Consider the following 26,008-nt stretch of genomic DNA (forward strand, 5'->3'; position numbering starts at 1 on the left):
AAGAATACCAATCTTCTTAATAAATTCAAAAAAAAAGATGAGTGTACAAATTTTAGTTTGTTGTATGATAAACATAAATAATATTAACTTTTTTTTTAACTAAGTTTCATAACATTTTGTTTAAGCAAAGTAAAGTTAGAGAGCGGAAACCAACTGTCTTTTGTTTTTTTTTTATGATTGAATAGTTAAAATCATGTCTGAGGTTGTATATTGTATTCATAGTGTGTTTCCTGATATTTGATGTATTCTCTAGATCATGAGAGGTAATGAAAATCTTTTTAAGTCTTGATTTAGACAACAGTTCTTATATTCTGTGGGACATTTAAGCTCACGTTAAATAAAAGTACTTAGTAGTACTGTCGAAACTCGCCTAATAGTCGATCCTACTATAAGTCGGGTGCCCTTTTCAGCTCCAAATTCTAAGGATTTAGTCTTGACCCTCGTATAAGTCGGACAAAATTTGGGCATTTTTTTTTTCAGCTGACAGTAACTGAACGCCGGTAAAACCAATGCAAATCCAGGAATAATATTCATTTCTGCATTAATGTTTGTTTGGTTTGAATTTAGTTGATGCTCATCATGATAATTTATATTGCTGTTAATAATAAAGATGTATTCATTTCTCTTGTTTTGTTCACTGTTCAAATGTTTGATTAGCCATGTGTTGTTTACGTAATGCATCAATGATTTTGTAGGGTATGACTAACAACCTATTGTTTGAGAAAAGCGAATATAAACCAATATGAACCTGAAAAATTTAAAGTCAATCAACACTTGATGAAAATATTTTTCACAGCATACATAACTCGGTGATAAATGAGCATGCACACTTCATAATTCTTATTATATTGTGATGATTAAAGGATTAAAAAAATTAAGTGAAGCTAATCAATATATTAAAATAACTAACTCCAACTCATTAGTGTCATCTGTTTACCTATCACTGATAGCTTTCACACCTTTAGTAAATACAACTCTTTGTCTCTTAATTGGGGTTATCAATGGATTATATTGGCTTGTCAATCAATTTTGTAATTTTTGTTTACCTGAGACACTTAAATGAATAATATTTTGATTTTGGGAATGAATCTTAAAATCATTTTTTGATTATTATATGATTTATAAGCATTGAATTGATATCATGATATCACAATAATGACACAATAACTCCGCTGAAAACATCCTTTCACATATTTGGTACATTGTTATCTCCTTTTCATTTTTGGTTCTTGGCTCTTCTTTTGGGTTTATAGGAAAACCATGTGACCATGAAAATCAATACATAAACCCGAAACAGTAGAATTTCAACACAAATTTGCAGAAAATGTTTACCAAAGAACAAATAAAACACAAAGACAGTATTGTAGTCATTTATTTTCAACAAATACTTTTTATTTATTGATTTATGTAGGTTTGGCAATCAAAAACGTAGTTTTGACCAGGAAATTCACTCCTGTCCACTTTTCTCAAGCTTGGATTTTTCCTCTGGTCGCTAGATCTCGTCTATTAGTCGGTCCCCCTCTCTGGATTATGAATTTTACTCCCAATTTTCCGACTAATAAGCGAGTAGGAACGGTAGTATTTTATACATTCAGGTATTTAAAATGTCATTAAATCTCCATTTTTAACTAAACAATAACATTACCTGTTACATAACATGAATGACTAATATTATGAAGCAAAAGGCTCCAAAACTCTCTTCTAAGACCACCTAAGTCTACACCTTCTTCATCTACAAATTTTATACTCAAGGGACTATGTAGGTCATCTCCTGAGAATCTGATGATGGTGATGGAGTCCACCAATACATAACCCCTTCGAACCTCCATCAGCAATGGATCCTCTTCTGATGTAGATTTTATGAACAGTTCCCTATGTTCAACCAGAACATCTTTCAACCCATCAGCAGAGGGATTTTGTCTGTGTAAAGGATATAAATGCTAACCATAAATAACATTGTCTCCCAACAAATATATAACATCTTTTCAATTCAATATTTTTTTCATAAATTACTTTAATATCAAACAATAAATGTACTAGGTTTGAGATGGCTTACAATGTTAAACTATATAGATAAATGAAAATAGCAAAAAAAAATGTTGCGAAAATTTATTTATATGTTCTGTACTTTCTAAAAGCTAAAGCGTTTAGTAAATGATTTTCTTCTATTCCTGTCAGCAGGTCAATAATGGTATAGGTTAGTGTTACCAACATAAATGCTCAAAGGGTATTGTACACATAAGGGTATTGTACAGATGTATTTTATAAAATGACTGTCGGGTGTGTACCCTTATTATTCATTGTAAGGTACTCTATCAGGCAATTACCCTTACTTATTAGTGTCAAACTACATTAGAGTTGTAAATCACTCTTGATAATTTTTAACCTAATTAGTAAGTACATCAAAGGTTCGGTCATTTTTGTTACTATTCATCTGTAAAATTTAACAGAAGTGTGTATACCTGTGACAAATATCTTACTGTTACTGGTATTTTTTTTCAGTATCAGAATATATTCTTTAAATAAAATATCAATTAAGTAAGACACTTGCTTCTCATTTTTATCTGCAACAATTTAAGTATCTGCCAAAATATTTAACTGAAATTTTAGAATCCACCAAAATAAAAACCACCAAAAATTTTCTTATACTTTGTTGTCTATCGAGAAATTTTACACCCGTGAAAATAACCTGCTATTCTTACTAATTATTTTTTCTGAGAGCTGTTCCAAATTTCACTGTGTGGTAAAAAAAAATTAAAATGCATTTCATATAATTTTTTGTTATTATGGGTGGTTTGGATCTGAACAATTTACCCTAGAATGTTTAATTCTGGAATTGCCCTGAGCAAAAATAATATGACAGAAAAATATATTCATGTAGCATTTTCTAATTTAACACTTTTTTACCCCAAAAAGATTCAGAGTTACATTTTAATGTATATTTACTTGAGTTTTGGTTGGTTTATAACAAAATAATAGAATATTACCCAACATCACCAAATGGTGCTGTTTCTGGTATATAGTCATTCAAACCATTGTCATTGGTTTCATTAACATGCAGTCCTCTGAAATAGAAAAAAAATATGTAATATGGAGCATAGTTTCCTATATGAAGATTGGAGAATTTATGTCTCAAGTTTGTTGACAAATGAACCTCAAGCACATTCTTTTCTCTACGAAAACCAGCTTATATAAATGTATGTTCAACAAGTGAATCTGTGAGCTGCTGCTCACTTGTGACTGCTCACTTGTGATACCACAACTAAAAGTAAACATTAAACAGAACCTATTCGACACCAAAATAAAAGAAGAATTTGTCCATAGGACACATATGATGGCATGCTTTCATAAACATTTAAAAGAACATAAATCAAGAAATTTACATATACAGTATTAATTATGACTGTAAGAACATACCTTGTTATGTCAATGATTTGTTGAGACAGTTTGTTTGATTTGGAATTGATATGGAATGGGTATTCATCTGATCTACCATTAGTGGTGCTGATGTTCTAAATAAAACTGTTGGTGAGTCGCCAGTGGCAGTGCGATATCCTGCTGCAACCACTTCCTATTACAAATTGAGAAATTACAAGAAACCAATAACAAACTTTTTTTAAAATAGCATACTATTGGGTGTTTTTTTTTTGCCTGTATAGGTATCAACTACAAAATTGTTTTACTAGTGTGACAATCTAAATGTCAAACTCTCAAACTAGGCAGTTGACTTAGTACCTGGAATAATATTCAAAATTATCATTCAATTTATTGTTATTAATTTCATATATGAATTATCTAAAGTATATCTCCCTCATCCTAAGATTTGTTATATATGTGGCAAAAGTTTTGTCCCTATGTTCTATTTTAGCCATGTCAGCCATGTTGGTTGGTAGGTGGGGTCATCAGACATATTTTTTTCAAACTTAATACCCTAAAGATGATTGTGGCCAAGATTGGTTTAATTTGTCTCAGTTATTTCAGAGAAGATTTTGTAAAAGTTTACAAAAAATGTTAAAAATCGACTATAAAGGCAACAAATCCCTAAGGGGTCAATTGACTATTTTGGTCTTGTTGACTTATTTGTAGATCTTACTTTGCTGAACATTATTTTGTTGAAAGTTTATCCCTATCTATAATAATATTCAAGATAACAACCAAAAACTGTAAAATTTCATTTAAATTACCAATTCAGGGGCAGCAACCCAACAATGGGTTGTCTGAATCATTTGAAAATTGAGGGTATATAGATCTGACCTGCTGAATATTACTACCACATGCTAATTAGATATGCTCAAAAACTGCATTTATTAAGAAGAAAAGATTTACCTGTAAAATATGACCAATAATAACCTTGCTAAATTAACACTTACTGGGGGTGTTTCTTCTGTTACATCAATGATGCTTGATTGATTTAACTCAGCATTATTTTCCTGCTCCTACAAAATTAGAATTACTCGTGTAGTGTAAATCAAAGTAAACACTATTTTAACCACCAAGGGTGACTTATTCAAAAATTTGTTGATATATTTCTTTTAACTCAATGTTTATCAATTTTTGTTAAAATAAATAAAAATAGTTCTGTATTTTTTTTTTTTATTCCTTTGCTTGTCAATAAAGGCTTTAAAATTCAAACCTACCATATACATGATATATATCAAAACTATAAAGTGTTTGTGATGACTGTCAATAACTTTCCGTTTTTTCTGCCAATGAGCAAAAAATTGGGATTGAAATACAGCAGCCAACAGGTCAACCCATCCTTTGGGTCAAGAAAGCCAAAAACATACCAGTGTACTTAATAAGTTATAATTTTCATTTGACCAGTAAACTGCAGAAAGACATTCTTTTTACTTTCTGAATTGTTTGGAATCTGCTATTGATTGACTTTATCATGTTTATACCTGTGTTCCACTCCTGATAGCTGTACTTCTTCGAGGCCTTCTTGGTGTTGACAGTCTTCTCCTTCTTGGTGTTGATAATGTACTTCTTGTACCTGCTGAGTTATTTTGGGATACCTAAAAGGGATTCATCATTCAATCACCAGTATACTAGCAATTTTTTTTTTTACAAGGTTCTATAAGTTAACTTTGCGAAAAATGCTAAATATACCTGTCCCTAGTATTAGGAGCTTGTAATTTTAGTGGTTGTTACAAGTTTTTTATAGTATTATACCAATAAAAAATAAACCAAATTTAACAGTGTAAGTCATTTATTAAGAAGAAAAGATTTACCTGTAAAATATGACCTAATAATAATCTTGCTAAATTAACACTTACTGGGGGTGTTTCTTCTGTTACATCAATGATGCTTGATTGATTTAACTCAGCATTATTTTCCTGCTCCTACAAAAGTAGAATTACTCGTGTAGTGTAAATCAAAAGTAAACACTATTTGTCTGACTACTTTAACCACCCAAGGTGACTTATTCCAAAATTTGGTGGTATATTATAATGCTGCCTCCCTGGTGTTAAGAGTTGGCCACCAGAGATCCCAGATTACATAGAAAAGGGATTTCTTAACTGGTATTATTTATTTCTGTAGAATGTCAGGCCTGATGTCTAATTAGAATACCGTCGAACCAATACACTTTACAGCTTCATTTAACCTATGTTCTACAGGTCTATCTATTTTATATATGATTGAGAAATAAAAGTCATAGCATATAACAGTTTTGATTATTTATTTGACAATTAAAACCGCTGAGAGAATGGCTGTACAGGCTCTGTCACTGGTCTGGTTGGGTCCACGGCATATTTGGTCTATCTTATTTAATCTATATATTAATCATATATATAACTATCCAGTCACCTCTCTGTTAACTTTGACTAGTTTAGAAACTACAGGTAGCGTATAGCTTGAACAGGCTTACAAATAAATACATGTAGCCTTAATTTAACAACATCTATTTCAAATAACTATCAGTATAAAACTACTTGCTATTATGGTCACAAAGACAACTATTCCATTAATACTTAAAATATTGGTACAATTTACACCCTAAATTGTCACCAAGTATTTACACCCAAATTAGTCAGGGACTATTTACACCTTGAAAAGTCACCAACTATTTACACCTAGCAAAGTCACAGACTACTTGCAATGATACAAATCACCAACTATTTACACTTAAAATTCTCACCCAACCATTTACACCTAGGAAATGTCACCAACTTGCATCTATAATAAATCATTGTTAATATAGGTGCAATTTCCTTACTTTTCCTATCATATTTAAATTCTAAGACATTTTAAATATTGCACTCTGTAACTTTCAAACAACAAATAATCACTGCCCTCCGTAGTTGATCTTTTTAGTTTTATTCCACAAACAGACAATCACAGATGCTTTTACATATGTTGAACCAATCAGCAGCCTTCTTTCTGTTAAGGGAAATTCCCGAAATGTTAACTCAAAATGTAAACACTGGAAGTTTTGTGTAAATAAAGATGTTTTCCAGCTTAATTTCAATAAGAAACAACATATTTATTCAACCTGACGGTTTTTACACATACAGAATAACTTAAGAATACATTTAAAAGGTTAATATTTCAAATAAACAACAGAACTAAAGGTAAAAGCACTCCGTGGACAAACTTGCAAATTTGTCACCGTGAATAAATTCCAGTCATAACATTGATCGCTTGAAACACGATAGAATTCAATCATGACAATTAATATTAGCACAATCAGCATATCAAATAAACTCATTTTCATAGCATATAATCTCACAGACCTATCGGTATTATCATTTATACTTCATAACAACACAGCAAGATGTGTTCAAAAAGGGGGGTTCATGGCATAACACCATTTCTTTTAAATCAATTTTTATTAATCATCGTCAAGATAAATAAACTAGAGGCTCTCAAGACCCTGTGTCGCTCACCTTGGTCTATATGCATATTCAACAGGGACACTCTCCAACATTGTAGACGAGAATAGAATTAATGACAAAAATCTCTGTTTTTTTTTGTATCTTATATTGCTGATCATTGAAGTCTGTTTAGTTTCTCTCTATCTTCATGATCTTATTTAGCTTTTGCTCTAAACACAAAAGAGGGTAAAAAAACTCCTATAAAGATTAACAGTCTACTTATTATATCAGCAAAATTTGACTTGTTAGTAGGTCTCGTCTTGCTTATCATTTTTGATTATTTAAGTTTCTATCTATCTATCTATTATAATTAATATCATACAAGGAAAAACGCCAGAAAAATGGTAAAAATCATAACTAAAGGGCAATAACTCCAATAAGGAGTCGTTGGACAATTTCTGCCATTTGTCTTCATTGTAGATTTTGTCTTGCTGATCATTTTTGTATATTTAAGTTTCTTTCTATCTATTATAAGTTTTAAGATATAAGACAAAAACGAAAAAAAAATTGTACAAATCGGCATCAAAGGGAAATAACTCTAATAAGGAGTCAACTGATGATTTCAACCATAAGACTTATTTGAAGAACTTGTCCTTCTGATCATTTTTGCAATTTAAAGTTTCTCTCTATCTTTTATAGTTTTCAAGATATGATAATAGGTATAAATTGAAAAAAAGTGGTAAAATTTGCCATTGAAGGGCAATAACTCCTACAAGAAATTGTCTAACAGTTTTGACGTATATGGATAATTGGTAGAGCTAAACATTCTGAACAATTTTACTCTCTTCAGATTTCCTCTTTTTATAACGGTTATCAGAATAATAGACAAAACTTGCATTTTACCCCATATGTTCTATTTTTTGCCATGTCGGCCATCTTTGTTGGCAGGCAGGGCCATCGGACACATTTTTTAAACTGAATACCCTAATGATGATTGTGGCTAAGTTTGATTCTATTTGGCCCAGTAGTTCCAGAGGAGAAGATTTTTGTAAAAGATTACAAAAATTTACGAAAATTGTAAAAAATTGACTATAAAGGGCAATAAGTCCTTAAGGGGTCAATTGACAATTTTGGTCATGTTGACTTATTTGTAGATCTTACTTTGCTGTACATTACTGCTGTTTACAGTTTATCTCTATCTATAATAATATTCAAGATAATAACCAAAAGCTGCAAAATTTTCTTAAAATTACCAATTCAGGGGCAGCAACCCAACAACGTGTTGCCTGATTGGTCTGAAAATTTCAGGGCAGACAGATCTTGACCTAATGAACAAGTTTATCCCATCAAATTTGCTCTAAATGCTTTGATTTCAGAGATATGAGCCAAAAACTGCATTTTACCCTATGTACTATTTTTTAGCCATGTCGGCCATCTTGGTTCGCAGGCAGGGGCATCGGACACATTTTTTAAACAAGATACCCTAATGATGATTGTGGACAAGTTTGGTTAAATTTGTCTTAGAAGTTTCAGAGGAGAAGATTTTTGTAAAAGATTACAAAAATTTACGAAAAATGGTTAAAAATTTACTATAAAGGGCAATTACTCCTTAAGTGGTCAACTGACCATTTTGGTCAAGTTGACTTATTTGTAGATATTACTTCGCTGAACATTATTCCTGTTTACAGTTTATCTCTATCTATAATAATATTCAAGATAATAACCAAAAACGGCAAAATTCCTTAAAATTACCAATTCAGGGGCAGCAACCCAACAACGGGTTGTCCCATTCATCTGAAAATTTCAGGGCAGATAGATCTTGACCTAATAAACAATTTTATCCCAGTCAGATTTGCTCTAAATGCTTTGGTTTCAGAGAAATAAGCCAAAATCTACATTTTACCCCTATGTTCTATTTTTAGCCAATGTCGGCCATCTTGGTTCGCGGGCAGGGGCATCGGACACATTTCTTAAACTAGATACCCCAATGATGATTGTGGCCAAGTTTGGTTAAATTTGGCCAAGTAGTTTCAGAGGAGAAGATTTTTGTAAAAGTTAATGGACGACGGACGCCAAGTGATGAGAAAAGCTCACTTGGCCCTTTGGGCCAGGTGAGCTAAAAATTGTTCTGTTAAAAAATTGTCAATAAAGGCTTTACTTTTATAATTTGTGACTTGGATGGAGAGTTGTCTCTTTGGCCCTCATACCACATCTTCTGAGTATCTATTAACAATTCTAACCTGCCATATATATAAAAAAATATAAAGTGTGTTTGTGATGACTGTCAATAACTTTCCGCTTTTTCTGCCATTGAGCAAATAAAATGCTCTGCTGGGCGCAGCTTGATACGACCGCAGAGGTAGAACCCTGAACAGTTGGGGCAAGTATGGACAAAACAATCAAGCTTTTTTTTTCACTGAATTTGGATAGTGATTAAATATTTGACACAGCATAGGTTTCTGACACAGAATGAATGTGGTCTAAGAACATAAAAAATTTTAATTTACCTATTCAAACCATTTCATTATTATTTGCTTTTATATATAAATCAGAAATAAACAATTTAAAATGGAAAATTTTAAAGAAAAAAAAAGGAAAAAAAATCCCTCCCCCAATTTTTTTGAACCCCCTTATGATTTATCACCCCCAAACTCAAAACCCAGCCTTCCCTTTGTGGTATGGTACCTTGCAAGTACAATTTCAGAGAGATCCATAGACATGAACACAAGTTATTGTCTGGAAACTAGAAAAATGCCTGTTTTTTTGGCCCCAAATTCCTAAACATTTAGGGCAATTACCCCCAAGCTCAATCCCAGCTTTCCCATTGTGATAAGGAACCTTGTAGTACAATTTCATAAAGATCCATACACTTACGCACAAGTTATTGTCCTGAAACTAGAAAAATGCTTGTTTTTTGCCCCTTTTTTGCCCCTAATTCCTAAAATTTTGAGGCAATTACCCCCAAAATCAATCCCAGCCTTCCCTTTGTGGTATGGTACCTTGCAGTACAATTTCAGAGAGATCAATACTCTTGAACACAATTAATTGTCTGGAAACTAGAAAAATGCTTATTTTTTGCCCCTTTTTGGCCCCTTATTCCTAAACGTTTTGGGCGATTACCCCCAAACTCAATTCCAGCTTTCCCTTTGTGATATGGAACCTTGTAGTACAATTTCAGAAAGATCCATACACTTACACACAAGTTATTGTCTTGAAACTAGAAAAATGCTTGTTTTTTGCCCCTTTTTTGGCCCCTAATGCCTAAAATTTTGAGGCAATTACCCCCAAAATCAACCCCAGCATCCCCTTTTTGATATGGAACCTTGTGGTACAATGTCAGAGAGATCCATACACTTACACACAAGTTATTGTCATGAAACTAGAAAAATGCTTGTTTTTTGCCCCTAATTCCTAAAATTTTGAGGCAATTACCCCCAAAATCAACCCCAGCATTCCCTTTATGATATGGAACCTTGTGGTACAATGTCAGAGAGATCCATACACTTACACACAAGTTATGTCTGGAAGTTACAAAAATGCTTATTTTTGGCCCCTAATTCCTTAACTGTTGGTACCTTAACCCCCAAAATCAATCCCAACCTTCCTTATGTGGTATTGAACCTTATGGTAAAATTTCATAGAGATCCATTTACTTAAACTAAAGTTAGAGTGCGAAAACCAATGTGTCTTCGGACGACGACGACAACGTCATACCAATATACGACCACAAAATTTGTTTGCGATCGTATAAAAATAGGGATTGAAATACAACAGCCAACAGGTCAACCCATCCTTCATGTCCTTTGGGTCAAGAAAGCCAAAAACATACCAGTGTACTTAATAAGTTATAATTTTCATTTGACCAGTAAACTGCAGAAAGACATTCCTTTTACTTTCCGATTGTTTGGAATCTGCTATTGATTGGCTTTATCATGTTTATACCTGTGTTCCACTCCTGATTGCTGTACTTCTTCTAGGCCTTCTTGGTGTTGACAGTCTTCTCCTTCTTGATGTTGATAGTGTGCTTCTTGTACCTGCTGAGTTATTTTGGGATACCTAAAAGAGATTTACAATTCAATTACCAGTATACTAGTCATTCAAAGTTATTCTTGTAACAATGTTCTTTAAGAAAACTTTTCAAAAAGAAATGAATTGAAAACCAGAAATATATTCCCATACAAAAGTATTATTTTGATAGTCTATTCACTTTAACACTGTTTAATGCGAATATATCCTGTCTCTGCATTCACATACCTGTGGTGGATCTTGGTTATTCACAGCATTTGGTGCTCCAGCCACAGTACTCAAATCCTAGAAAAAAATGATAAAAAAAAATGAACAAGGCCTGTCAGAAGGCATTTATCAGGATAATAATCAAAATTGACAGCACTTTAAGGCAGGGGACACATGTAGACCATACTACACAAAATTTTAAGTGCCACTGTGGTGTTGTCAATTTTTGTTTATAATTTAAGTTTTGCATTCATTTGTATTATTTGACAACCAAACATACCAAGGTACCCACTTCATGGACTCTACCGAAAGGATTCACACAGGCCTAATCCGCATTGGCTGACCAGAAAGAGTTTAATTCATTTGGATAGTGCAATATTTCAAGAACTATAACTCAGTGGAACAGTAAAAGTGAAAAAAAAAACTTATTCCCTATTTTGTCCCAAGTAACAACATTTATAAGCATTATGTATTTAAATTTGAAAACAAATTTGTTGAATGGTTCCTAAGTTATCTTATAGATAGTCAGCTTCAGCCTACCATACAGCACCACATTTATTACATGTCAATTGAATGTGACCTCAAAGTTGCATCCAACTTTATGTCAAGAAATACAAACTGGTGATACACCTGACATGCTTAAGAGAAGCTGCACCTAGAGCAAATGATACACCTGTATTGAGCATATATCAATTGCTGCTGATAAATAAAATTGGAAAAGAAGGCATTAAAATTTGTCTTTAATTCAAAATAGTAAAATCCTGTAACTCCAGAATAACAAATAAATAAAAAAAGGAGCTTCTTTATAACAATCCTGACAATAATGAAAAGTTTCAAGGAAATCAATCTATGAATACCTGAAGACTGTACGAAATTTAATGTGCAAAATGTGAAAAATTGCCTTTTTTCAAATAATTAAAGTCCCATAACTCTGAAATGATATAACTAAATAGAAAGACACTTTTCTTCAGCCAATCCTAATGTTGTTTTAATATAACATAAGAAATAATACATCCCCTCTCAGACGGTCATATAAAAACTCTAGTTTCTTGATATTTTCACATTTTCTCTGCATTATTTAGATGGTCAGATAGTGTTATACAATTTTTTTCTCTTTATATTCCAGCAATAAAATGTTTGAGTATACATTACCAGCCTCTGTCTTACTGGTACAGTAATTGGTGGAAGCATATCTTCATCAGTAAAATCCTAAAAAATATAGTCATGCATATGATCATGATGATTCATATTTTATATTCTAGGGAAAATATAAAAAAATATAAAGTGGTAAAATAAAAAAAATATATAAAGTACTTATCTTGAAAGGATTGTTACCAACAATTATACTATTTTACACATTTACCTTATCTTAATTCAAGTTCCAGTTTATTAAAAAAAATTAATATAAAGAGCATTGTTAAGAAGTTTCATTTACAAATGTTTACCATGAATAAAACAATTTTTTCCTTTAATACTTTTCTTATTTTCATTTCTTATGCTTAATCCTGTCAATAACAAACAAACAAACAAAAACTAGTCATTACTGGCATTAGAACTTTGGTATTGGTATATTTGATAATATTTGGAAACACTGAAGTTTCTTCTGTTTTGGTATTATTTATAAATACTTATAACCAATTATAAGAAATATCAAACAACATGAACAAGGAATACATCATGTATACCAAGCTGACAAAAATAAGTAAAACCAAAAATAACATATACATGTATACTAAAAGAAAGAAAAAGTGTGGTGAATGTGAGAGGAAAATATTTCAGATAGATTTGATACAATAAAAGACATTCAATTTGTCTTGTAGACCTTTCACTTCTCAATATTTATTCAAAATTACTATAAATAACAACAACAGAACATGTTATAATTGAGTTTGCTTCATCTCTCTTAATACTTGCTATATAATCAATGTGGTCATATCTTTTGGTTTGGCAGAGATTAACAAAATCATTTATATTTATAATGATGCACATATCCATAAGTTTTGTTGGTTATTTAAGAAATGATATCAATCACTGACCACAAGACAAATACTTTTTACTTTTTAAAAGTCATAGAATTGGATATAAATGTCATTTTATACATTGAATGAAGCACAGAAGCATGGGTGCATGGTTCAGAAGATGTACAGAAAACTGGTTACCTTTTGTTGATTGCTTCAGTATACCCACCGACAATTTTTCAAGTTGATTGCTATGTTTGAATCAGTGAAAAACTCTTAAACTATAATATGGATACCAGATAATGGTAAAAGCTACATTTTGTATCTAAATATTTGCAGGTGAAAAAGGGTGCATTATATAGAACAAAGAAAACATTCAATAGCTACAATGTATTAATAAAACAACTCTTAATCCAAAGGAGAAGACACTTTTTCTTCAACCGGCTAAGTACAGTACCACATCTATTACATTTCAAGTGTCTTCACCTGTGGGTCAAAAGTGTTCCTGCAGGATGACAATAAGCATTTATATTTTTTCTGTTTTTCTGCTTCTACATGTTCTATCTAGAATTTTGTTGAATTATAATCTAGTAATTAAAACTATTTAAATGTTTTGATATTAACTTTATGTTAGAACATAAAACAAGAAAATATAAGTATATTCCACACCACCATGACCACCCTTCACCTTTGGGAAATTGTAGCCAGAACACTTGACATTTAAAAAAATAAATAGCGCTTATATTCCATTACTTCAAAAATATATATATACAGTTTACCATTGTTATCTTGAGGTTTTCCTGACTTGAGAATTCATTTTTAGTTGATAGATTTAGCTTGACTCGAAGAATACATGAAGTTTTGCAGAATAGGGCCAACTCTTGTCCCACTTATGGAAAGGTTAAAATAAATCCAGCAGGGTAGAAGTCTGGGATTGATGTTTTGAACTGAGATACATGTATATTATGTTATCACCTTTGTCGTGTTTATAAAATTGAATATATTTTTTTTTCTCATGCTGTTTTTATACATTTCATGTTGCTTTTATCAAGAATGATATGTATTGCTTCAAAATATTTGCATACAAAAGTTACATTAATAACATGCTAAAACACATTTTGAGTAAAATTACATAGAACTAAAATGTTTTCTCAGATATGTCAGATATGGAACTATAAATAGACCAAAGTTTGGGACCACACTTTTTCAAGTCAACCAAGATCAAGACAAAAAGAGTTAACTGTATATATATTTATATATAACTGTATATATATATTTATATATTCAATATGGTTTTACTTACACTTTAATCTGTAACAAAGCACAACACTTTTTTTGGTTATTTCATCCATAATTAAAGAACCTTAGTGAGCGTGCTCACATACCCCACGTCCCCACATTGTCATTGGAGAAATAAAATAAGTGTAAGAAAAAAAAACTGAATCATAATTTCCTGTCAATATGCACATGTACATAGTATGTCCTTATTATCTACAAATTTATATGAAATTCTGTTATGTGGTTTCAGAGGAGTTGCGATGACAAACTGTTGCAGAAGTACATGGAAGCAAATAAGTTCAAAGGGGAGTAACTCCTAGAAAAAAAATTGAATCGTAATTTCCTGTCGATATGCACATCTACATAGTATGTCCTTATTATCTAAAAAGGTTTCATGAAATTCTGTTGTGTGGTTTCAGAGGAGTTGCGATGACAAACTGTTGCAGTAGTAGCAAATAAGTTCAAAGGGGCGCAACTCCTAGGAAAAAAATTGAATTGTAATTTCCTGTCGAAATGCACATCTACATAGTATGTCCTTATCATCTACAAAGTTTCATTAAATTCTGTGGTGTGGTTTCAGAGGAGTTGCGATGACAAACTGTTGCAGTAGTACATTGAAGCAAATAAGTTCAAAGGGGCGTAACTCCTAGAAAAAAAATGAATCGTAATTTCCTGTCGATATGCACAACTACATAGTATGTCCTTATTATCTAAAAAGGTTTCATGAAATTCTGTTGTGTGGTTTGAGAGGAGTTGCGATGACAAGAAACAAGACTGACGGACGGACGGGTCAAAAACATTATACCCTCCGCAACCTCGTTCAGTTTTTTTTATAGATGATATTATTGATATTATTATTATGATATCAAAAACTTATACTGTTTTTGAGTCACTGGTCCTTGAGGACCAAATTTTTGATTCTTCAAAATTTTTCTAATTAAATTGTATAACAAAAATTAACATAAATAAACAGGATGGAACAAATTTTCAGACTATAACCATGAGGAACGTCAGGTGGAACTTGATATTATTTGGTCTAATAGGTACATTGAAGATTTTTTAAACAGTTTACAATGACATATAATGCCAAGTGAAGGCAAACGCACACATGACCCTTTTGGTCTAGTAAGGTAAAAAATACAAGATTTAATGTTTTGTATTGATATAAATGTAAACTACAATTTAACGCGAATAAATTGATTGCCCTGATTAGTATGTTTGTGTGTTGATGAAAAACATTATTTGGGATTTTCTATAAAAAAAAAATCTTTGATTTAACTTTTAACTTAATATCATTATACTAGACTTGTTCTTACATTATTTCTATGACACAACCTTGATCTTCTTTGTGGTATAGCATCCTGTCAAAAGAAACCAAATGATAAACAACATATTTACCAAAGTTTGCAATCTAAATTTGTACATGTATAATAAAAATATGAGTAGTCCAGTAATATTGTTTACAAATAATTTCAACATTTTTTTTTCATTACTGTGTACTGCAGTTAAGGTGGTACCCAACACCTTGACTAATATTAATTTGGCTCGTTTAATTTTCATAAAATTTTGACAAAATGTTTACTTTGACCCTTTGACAAAAATATAAAAATTTCAAAAAATTTGAACCAACCACTTTATCAGAAAAATTTCGTTGGTTATATAGCAGTTTGACAAACACTAATTTTGATCATTGAGAAGCTTAATATTTCCTTAACAATACAACGTAATTAAAACGTTTAGCTGATTTTTACAGAGTTATCTCCCTGTAGTGTTAGGTACCACCTTAAAGACAACTTTTTTTTTTTATCTCTTATTGTATTGTATTAGACACAATATATAGATGCAGGTTGTTTTGTGTCCTAGATATTTCATATTTGTTTACATTAATATGAGCTCACAAAATTATACATCCGCCCCTTGCAAAAATAAAAAAGATTAAGAAACAAGAATGTGTCCATTGTACATGGATGCCCAACTAACACTTTTATTTTCAATATTCAGTGGACCGTGAAATAGGAGTAAAAACTCTCAATTAACATTAAAATTAAAAATATCATGCGGAACATATATACTTAGTTTCAAGTTGCTTGGACTTTAAACTTTATAAATACATTGACTAAAAAATTTACTGAAGTGTGCACTATCATTTTCTATGTTCAGTGGACTGTGAAATATGGGTCAAAACTCTCATTTGGCATCATATCATAGGGAACATGTGTCCTAAGTTTCAAGTTGATTGGAATTCAACTTCATCAAAAAGAACAAAAAATATAATCTGAAGAAGGACAGATGGACAAATGAACGAAGACACAGAGACCGAAACACACTATAAAAATGAAATAGACAGTGCCTAATGTCACTTTATAATTAAAACTAAAAGAAAATTTTAATAAAATATCAAAGAAGAATTGTGGATACAAAATATCCCCCCCCCCCTTTACAAATTAAGGGGTGGTTTGATAAATCCATTTTTCTTTTCTATTTTAAACTATAAATAGATAGAAGTTTGTTTTATCTTTATAAATAGATAGAAGGATACTTTATTTTATTTTCTAACTCGTAGAAAGTCATACCCACCAAATGGGGGTTAGGCAAACTGCTTCCTGACTCGTCACTGCTCTCTTCAGGAGAACTCTGGCCTATCTGAAAAGTTAAATGAGAAGTTAAATAGCATGCACAAGTGTATCTGTAAAATAAAAGCAGAAAAAAAGAAGCAATGTTAATTTCATGATACCAATCCTAGTGTGTCAGCTCAGCTATGAAAGTGATACAATAAAAATAGAGCTTTTACTTTACTGCTCTCTGATGATTAATTCTCCCATAAAACACATTTTCAGAATACTAAATATACTACTTTTAAAGTGTTATCAAGCCTTATATGAAGGCTTTGGTAAGCAATACTATGTATATAACGTTTAGCATATATCATTTAGTTACATGTACATGTATATGATGTGTTGCATACCATTTATAGTGACCTTGAAAGGACAAAGTGTCACCTTTAATTGTAACCCCATGTGCCATATACATGATATATGTAAAATGGTAAAGAAGCAATACAAGTTTTTGATGTCTTGAAATGTTGCTTTTATAACATGGGGAAAAATATATTGAACATGGGTTTTCTCTAAACTTCATGCACCAATTTTTGATATTTTACTGGTAAAAATCACCTTTTCTGCTGGTAAAATATACAGGTTTGACCTGCCTATTTTGGATTTCACATCCTTTGTTGAAGTGACTTGCAATTCTTTAAGCTCACATATATTGATGGTATTTCTCACTGCTTTCATATATTTGAAAGCACATGTGAACTTAAAGATGGACATGACTTTTTCTGTCAGTTTATTTATTGTTGCAGATCTTTCAATCTTAATAGGACGATAACCTGAAATAGATATTGATGTTGTGAAAGCAGGCATAATCTTTTTATTTGGTTAGAACTCAATTTTTACAAGGTGATTTCAATAATAATAAGCCTTCAGAAAGTAACCGTATATCTTTTTTCAATTTTGCATTATATAAAGAATGATGCACAAACAAGAGGCTCTCAAGAGCCTGAATCGCTCACCTGATTTGTTAAAGCTTAATTCATTCACCAATCATGATTTATATTTTTGAGTAATAATGTATATCAGTGTCTGCTTAAAAATGCACCTTTTTTTTTTGGGGGGGGGGGGGGGGGCTGGGGGGTCATTGTTCTGAACATGTTCATGCAGATAGATCAATACTATTTTTCTCATTTACCCAAAGGAACATTCATTTAAAGTTTGAAGGTATTTGGCCTAGTAGTTTCAGAGGAGAAGATTTTAGAAATAGTAAGACAGAAAATTACTAATTTAGTGGCAGCAACCCAACAATGGTTTGTTTGATTTCTTTGAAAATTTCAGGGCTGGTAGATCTTGACCTGTTTAACATTTTTACCCATGTCAGATTTGCTCTAAATGCTTTACTTTTTGAGATATAAGCCAAAAACTGCATTTGACCCCTATGTTCTATTTTTAGTCATGGTGGCCATGTTTGTTGATGGATCAAAATTTCGGATACAATTTATAAACTAGATACCCTAAGGAACATTCATTTAAAGTTTGAAGGTATTTAGCCCAGTAGTTTCAGAGGAGAAGATTTTTGAAATAGTTTACAACGACAGACGACGACGACGGACACAAAGTGATGGCATAAGCTCACATGGGGCCCTTCAGGCCCGGTGAGCTAAAAACAAGCTGTAATTCAGTGGTTGTCGTTTGTCATGTTTGTTGTTGTGTTATTTTTTTTTTCTTTCATTTTTTGTACATTAATTAAGCCGTTAATTTTCTCGTTTAAATTTGTCATTTCTGGGCCTTTTATAGCTGACTATGCAGTATTGGCTTTGCTTATTGATGAAGACCCTACGGTGTCCTATTCTGTCATCAAAATCACTCACAAAATTTGATCTGCAAAACCATCATTTTTAATTTATTATTTAAGGGAAATTCCTGTAAATAAGTCAATGACATTTCACATGTTTTAATTTTAGCATTAGCAATTTGGCAAATATCATTTCCATGGAGATATTTTTACCACAACCCCTCAGTCACCCAATCATGGTTCATTGACTTTGGAATTTTTTCATGGCTTATTTGTTAAAGTCTAGGGTAAGGTTATAAAGGAAACCAATGATGTTAAATCATTAAAATCTAGTATTAAATTGTGAAATCTTATATTAATTATAAAAAAAGAAGATGTGGTATGATTGCCAATGAGACAACTCTCCACAAGAGACCAAATGACACAGAAATTAACAACTATAGGTCACCATACAGCATGTACAGTATCAAGTTGTGAAATCTAGTATTAAGTTGTGTAAGCATTTGTATATTTTGTTTCCTTAAAATTTATTTGGGGCAGGCCTCACATTGTCAGTCAAATTTTTCCATAGTTTACATGTTATGTGTTGTTTTTTTTATTTCAAACAATTGCATTAAACTTTCAAAGTTGCATACAGTCAACTGTGTCAACAGTTTATTTTTATAATTACACAGTTATTTACCTAATTGCTTTTCATTCATTGCTTTCACAATGGTAGGATTAATAGTTTGATATTCTGGACTATCCAAACATGTCACTTTGAATGAGTACATAGGTTTTTTCTTTTTCCTGGATGACCCTGCTCGTCTTGATTCATGACTTCGTCTGAAGTGTTGAAATCTGAAATATCATTTACGATAAAATAAAAATATATTTTACATTATTTTATTTTCATTTTCATTTTAGTTGCAAACTCTTTCTGACTGACAAACTGTCAGACATAAAATTAATCGGTCAAACAGAAATTTTTAGATTTAGTTGCAAATATACATGTAGTAGAAAAGATCAAGTTTCTATTTCGGTCAGACAAACTCTGAAACAGTTCGGCACCAACTGGTATCCAATTACATTTATCATGACTGCATGTGTAACCTATAGATGCTGTCTGCTCTATGGTCGGGTTGTTGTCTCTTTGACACATTCCCCATTTCCATTCTCAATTTTAATCACAGGGGCTTTTCTAATAATGGGTCATACGGATCACTTGAACTTGGTTACCACAATACTGGAATACCGAAGATAACAGTTGACAAAATATAATATATAAAGCAAGACTTAAATATCATTTCTTTTTTTAAATTCATATTTATGAACCCTTCTGTAGGCCTGTGTATCAATATTTTTTTAAGTAAACCATATACACACTATTTATAAATAAACTTTAGCAGTTTAGCACCATTGTAATTAAACGTTAACTAGGTAAAAATTTTAAACATCAGTCAATATTATACTTTACTATAGTAAACACCATAAAAAATAACACCCTTTTCCCGCAGTAACTGCATGTAAGCAGAATAACTGTTATCCAATAGGGAATATCATTCAACGTCGTAAAAATTACCCCATATTTCAAGCGGACAACTGACCCTAGGCAAAATACCTGTGTGGGAATGAGTGTGTAGGCAAAATAACTGCATTGGCTGAAGTTTGCAAGATATTTTTCCAAAAATAACTCAAATGATAGCAAATCAGGATCAGCAAATTATCAGTTCAGTTCAGTACAATATTAAGGCGAAGTGTACGTAATTAACTACTCCACAGAATTTTTTTTAATTTTACATGTGGATTCTGCTTGTAAAAATACATCAGACAATAAAATAAAAAAAAGGGGTAACCGTTTTCGTTTTTCAGATACAAGCTGTTGAAATTAACAGCATGATACGCCAAAAATACAAAGGATATAAAGGGAAAATCATAAAAATCGGCAGATATTTTTACTTTATCAAGATTTTCTAATTCGTTGGTCCACAGAATTTTTTTAAAAATCGATATGCGATTCAAAAATGAACGACGAACCCATTGGTGCAAAGAAAGTCCTTAGCAACCATGCTAGTTTTCAAGCTATATCCTGTGGAAGTTTGATTTTTAGCGGAAAGAATAAAAAAAATTCGGCGACGTTATTGATGTCTACTGTAACATCATCACAATTTCTACTAGATATAACTCTATAACGCTATTATACCGTACAGTGTCGAAACAAAATCGTGAGTGTGTATAAACATGATAAAATTGAGAATGGAAATGGGGAATATGTCAAAGAGACAACAACCTGACCAAAGAGCAGACAACAACCCGACCAAAGAGCAGACAACAGCCGAAGGCCACCAATGGGTCTTCAAAGCAGTGAGAAAATCACGCACCCGGAGGTGGTCCTCAGCTGGCCCCTAAATAAAATTGTGTACTAGCTCAGTGAAAATGGACGTCACACTAAACTCCAAAACATATAAATGAACTAAAATTAAAAAAATATACAAGACTAACAAAGGCCAGAGGCTCCTGACTTGGGACAGGCGCAAAAATGCGGCGGGGTTAAACATGTTTTGTGAGATCTCAACCCTCCCCCTATACCTCTAGCCAATGTAGAATAAAGAAACACATAGCAATACGCACAGTATAACTCAGTTTAAAAGAAGCCCGAGTCCGATGTCAGAATAGGTAACAAAAGAAACTAAACAAAAAGACAATGATACATACATTAACAAAGGACTACTAGCAGTTATTGACATGCCAGCTCCAGACCTCAATTAAACTGATTGAAAGATTATGTCTTCATCATATGAAAATCAAGTACAATCCCTCCCGTTAGGGGTTTAGTATCATACAATCATAAAATATATGAGAAGAACATAACCCGTATCATGCCAACAACTGGTTTTAGAATAATAGTGTTTATTTCCGATGCAAAGACCCTATGAGTGAATCAATATTAATACCAAAATATGCAATCCTTAATTACCTGACAACAGTATCGTAACTATATCCTTTCCGAATAAGTCTGTTTAAAGTTTTGGTTAGCTTTTGAGGTGAATGCCGACATTTTTGTGCTTTGTAAAGAATATTACCAAAAAATATTGGATGTGAAATACCTGAACGTATAAGATGTCTACATGTTGATTTATATAATTACGAATTATTTATAACCCATTTTCCTAATTATTGCAAATGCTCAAGCGTAATCAATTGATAAGGAAATAAACTGAGTATTTTTTAAGGAAAATTCTGCTGCCAAAAAAAAAGCAAATTGGCAAAATAAATATACTGCAAGTGAAAGAAAGTTACTGTATAGACTTTAACTCCATCTTTTCTTTATTAGACAGGGTTCCACATCTTTTTTGAAATGCTTGTATTTATAGCTGACTATGGGCTTTGATCATTGTTGAAGGCCGTACGGTGACCTATAGTTGTTAATTTCTGTGTCATTTGGACTCTTGTGGAGAGTTGTCTCATTTGCAATCATACCACATCTTCTTATTTTTATATTGTATTGTTCTAATAATTATGAATCAAATATCAAGTTTGAAATTGTCCCGGTTAACACAGCGTTGACAGAATGATTCTATACGTATTTTAATAATCGGTTATAATATTGGGATCGCGTATACACGTCTTTTTTAAAATCTAATTCTGCATGTTTGTATTTTAAAAAAGTGTATATAATTTGCTGCATCTTTTCATCCTCACCATTTCCGGCGCTATTCGAGGTATTGCGCACAAAACCCATTTTATTTGTCAGGTTCACACACGTGCACGTGACACAACTCTGCAATTTTATTTTAAAAATTTCCTGTCTCGATCGCTTTCCCTTTTCTTTAACTACACGACAAAGCATAATATAATGTTTGCTGGAGATTTTAAGTAAAAAAGGAAATAATTTCTTGTACCATTATTTGTTGAATATCCACATGCACGACTCCCAAAAAACATGAAAAAATAAGAAAACTGCATCTGCATATTATCTTGAGAATTTTTATGGCTGTAATAAGGTCAAAAGAAGAACCCGCATATGAATTTTAGCAAAGTAAAACAGATCGGAGTTTTTGATATAACTTGTCCCTGTATATAATGCAAATGAATTGCAGTTTTGTTAATATAATATGAAAATAAGGAGATGTGGTATGATTTCAAATGAGACAACTATCTGCCACAGTTTAAGGTAGATCGGGTGTCTTTTTCTGAGCGTCCGTTCTGATCATGTTGCAAAAATTCTTTTTTGTTTTAAAAATATTTTACCAAGTATCATTAATATACAACAAAATACCTAAAACTTGAAATTTAAAGATTGAACTATCAAAAAATTAAGTGTCGTAAAGTATATTTAAAATTTTTGGGGATTTTTTCAAGAAAATAAGGCCCGTGACCCCTATTTTTATTTGATATTTCAGAGTTATTAATGAAAAGCAATTTTCTCATCGAATTTTAGCCAATTCTATCGTTTAATGTTTCCGCAATAAGGAAAACTTAAGTTTCCCCTATATTAACAATATAAAATAACCCAAATTTCGTTAATTTCAATGTGTTATTACGAAAAAACAAGGTCCATGATCCCCAGTTTTTATATTGAAATTTGAAATTACATTGACCCAGAAGTCTTTTACAGAAGTTTAAGAAAAATTTATCGTCCAACATTTAGACACCCCAGATACCTTAAATGATGTGGATGTAAGCAATTATTATAGGCAACCTTATTTTCTTCACCCCTACCCCTTCTTCCCCTACCTTATACTACTGCTGAATGATACACAAAAGCACAACAAAAGAAAACATATTTCGCTTCGAAATTGGAATTTGATAAAGAAAAAATAAGTTTAACACGTTCTATTTTTATCATACATGTGTAGTTTCAGTTTCAACCATGGTTCTAAATTTAGATTTTACTTTCCCCAAAAATTGCGGACGGAATAGAAGACACCTGTTTATTTTCTGCACCTTGAAAACTGAGATTTGGATGACATATATTTTACTTATTCTGAGATAAATGTAATAGTGCTCAATTCTTAGTTTCTGAGTGTGTAATGTTTTGTGGACGGAATCTGATGGTTTTTTTTTTTTGCTGTTGGCTTTTTCTTCGCCTTCAGCTTATAAATGTTCATTATGTTGTACTAGTTGTCGATTACCCCTTAGTATCTTTTATACTTTTTACATAAATAATAAAATATAAAACATCATAAAATTTTCAATTGCATAAAAACGGACATGCCAACGTCTTTCTTGTTCAACACACAAATTCACATGCAATATAATTATTCGTTACCTACAATTTTACGCTACACTGTGAATTTCATTCAAAACTATGGTTTTTCAAAAAATATTGTGGGGTCAATTCTGGTTTGATTTTAATGAATTTGATACGAATAGAAGCAGAATTGTCACTGGTTTATTTGTTTATTTGGTTATAATTTTGTTGTTTATGCGTGTTTACCTTCTGTTGAAAAAAACACGAGTCGTATTGTGTACCTGCTCCTGCGTGTCTAAAACAAAAACAGTGGTATTAAAGTCAGACTAACTCACAATAGGATACTCAGATTTCTGATTGGAGTCATTCTAATTATTTCTTTGAAGTTTTGAGATAGCACATGAATACTTGTTTGGATTCATGATAGACCGCACGAAGTCATTTTTCTTTCATGTGCCCATTTTTCCTTTCTTGGAGTAGGTGAGATAACCCGCGTAACTAACGACGCACGTTTTTTATCCTAAATTCCCCTAGAGGCGTGCAATTACGTACACATCGCCTTAATAATACAGTAACGGACTTCATAAAAATTAACATCCAAAATTATCAAATCTAACAGACCTCAATAATTCTTTTCTCGATTTAATAATTGTGGATATAAACTTTTGACATAATTGTATTGTTTGGGTTACATACAAGATGATGACACTGACATGACTGACAGTGTAAGAAAAGCTGTATCTAAACACTTAATATTGTATGGAAATAGTTATCTAAAACTCGTCTGACCAACTAGACAAGTCCCTTTGATACATGTTACAACACCACATCAATAAAATAATAACAGGGACGTGTATATATAAAAATAAAAGAAATATTGTTTTGACGTAAATTTTGATTATCAAAAATCTTTTACCGGACCTTACCCAGACAAGAAATCATCGTCATCTTGATTTTCGACAACTTGTGGTCTTGCTGCTTCTGTATTTAATCTTTGTGCCCTGTTTATCAACATTTGCAGACGGGCTGCGGACGATTCAGCCATATTCATACTTTACCGCCAATATCAAGAAAAATCCGGAGGCTGTCCGAATAGTAAGATGACGACTGGATATTTTTAGAAAATACTTTGTTAGAAACATTTTGATTGGCCGACAAAAGTACAAAACTTACGGTATGGAATTGAAAACCAACGCGTTGGTTTTTCATACCGTATGAATTACGAATCAACGCGTTGAAAGTGAAGACCAACGCGTTGATAGTGAAAACCAACGCGTTGGAAGTAAAACCAACGCGTTGATAGTAAAAACCAACGCGTTGAAAGTAAAAACCAACGCGTTGAAAGTAAAAACCAACGCGTTGAAAGTAAAAACCAACGCGTTGAAAATTTCATACGGTATGTTCATACCGCCAAAGACACGAACGGCCACTCATACTTATGAACCACATCAACAAACGACAACTATGGAACGCCAACACTGTCTTGTTATAACCATTTTCATTATATGATGTGCATTTACCTTTATATGATGTACACTTGTCATTATATGATGTGCAAACACCTTTATATGATGTGCAAACATCCTTATATGATGTGCAAACATCATTATATGATGTGCAAACATCATTATATGATGTGCAAACATACTTATATGATGTGCTTATATACTTATATGATGTGCATATATACTTTATATGATGTGCTTATATACTTATATGATGTGCAAATATACTTATATGATGTGCAAATGTACTTATATGATGTGCGAATGTACTTATATGATGTGCAAACATTCTTATATGATGTGCAAACATTTTTATATGATGTGCAAACATTCTTATATGATGTGCAAATGTACTTATATTATGTGCAAAGATCCTTATATGATGTGCAAATATATTTATATGATGTGCAGATATACTTATATGATGTGTACATATCATTATATGATGTGCAGTTACCATTATATTATGTGCAAATATCTTTATATGATGTGGTTGTGTCATTATATTATGTGCTTGTAATCTTATATGATGTGGTTTGGTTTACTTCATTATATGATGTCGAAACGTCATTTTATGATGTGCTTTCATCGTCGTTATGGTCAATGAACATGATTACGATTAGAATGATTACTGTCTACGTCATAACTGATTCCGATCTGCTTCTGTAAACTATAAACCCAGCTCAAATATATGTCTAT

General features: G+C 31.9%; 2 protein-coding genes across 2 annotated transcripts; both read right to left on the reverse strand.

The window, feature by feature from the left end:
• Positions 1–3,421: 3,421 nt before the first annotated feature.
• On the reverse strand, positions 3,422–12,686 carry LOC127708140 (uncharacterized). The gene is made up of 7 exons (XM_052212979.1): positions 12,201–12,686; positions 11,070–11,126; positions 10,758–10,871; positions 5,232–5,342; positions 4,902–5,015; positions 4,371–4,436; positions 3,422–3,571 (listed from the first exon to the last, which is right to left on the reverse strand). The coding sequence occupies exons 1-7, from the start codon at positions 12,237–12,239 to the stop codon at positions 3,422–3,424; spliced, it is 651 nt and encodes a 216-aa protein (XP_052068939.1). The 5' UTR covers positions 12,240–12,686.
• Positions 12,687–15,265: 2,579 nt separating this feature from the next.
• LOC127708469 (uncharacterized) lies at positions 15,266–24,987 on the reverse strand. The gene is made up of 5 exons (XM_052213336.1): positions 24,731–24,987; positions 19,314–19,471; positions 17,458–17,672; positions 16,862–16,927; positions 15,266–15,645 (listed from the first exon to the last, which is right to left on the reverse strand). Exons 1-5 carry the CDS (start codon positions 24,853–24,855, stop codon positions 15,580–15,582), a joined length of 630 nt encoding a protein of 209 aa, XP_052069296.1. The 5' UTR covers positions 24,856–24,987; the 3' UTR covers positions 15,266–15,579.
• Positions 24,988–26,008: the final 1,021 nt, after the last annotated feature.

This window comes from Mytilus californianus, unplaced genomic scaffold (assembly GCF_021869535.1).
Source record: "Mytilus californianus isolate M0D057914Y unplaced genomic scaffold, xbMytCali1.0.p SCAF_7, whole genome shotgun sequence".
NCBI lineage: Eukaryota > Metazoa > Mollusca > Bivalvia > Mytilida > Mytilidae > Mytilus > Mytilus californianus.

Coding starts and splice junctions, on each gene's coding strand:
- LOC127708140 (XM_052212979.1), bottom strand. CDS start 12,239: ATGCTTCCACCAATTACTGTACCAGTAAGACAGAGGCTG. Junction 11,127..12,200: donor TACCAGTAAGACAGAGGCTG/GTAATGTATACT, acceptor ATTTTTTTCTAG/GATTTGAGTACTGTGGCTGG. Junction 5,343..10,757: donor CAATCAGGAGTGGAACACAG/GTATAAACATGA, acceptor CTACTTTTGTAG/GAGCAGGAAAATAATGCTGA.
- LOC127708469 (XM_052213336.1), bottom strand. CDS start 24,855: ATGAATATGGCTGAATCGTCCGCAGCCCGTCTGCAAATGTTGATAAAC. Junction 16,928..17,457: donor ATATTTTACCAGCAGAAAAG/GTGATTTTTACC, acceptor TTAACTTTTCAG/ATAGGCCAGAGTTCTCCTGA. Junction 15,646..16,861: donor GTTTGCCTAACCCCCATTTG/GTGGGTATGACT, acceptor TTCTTTTGACAG/GATGCTATACCACAAAGAAG.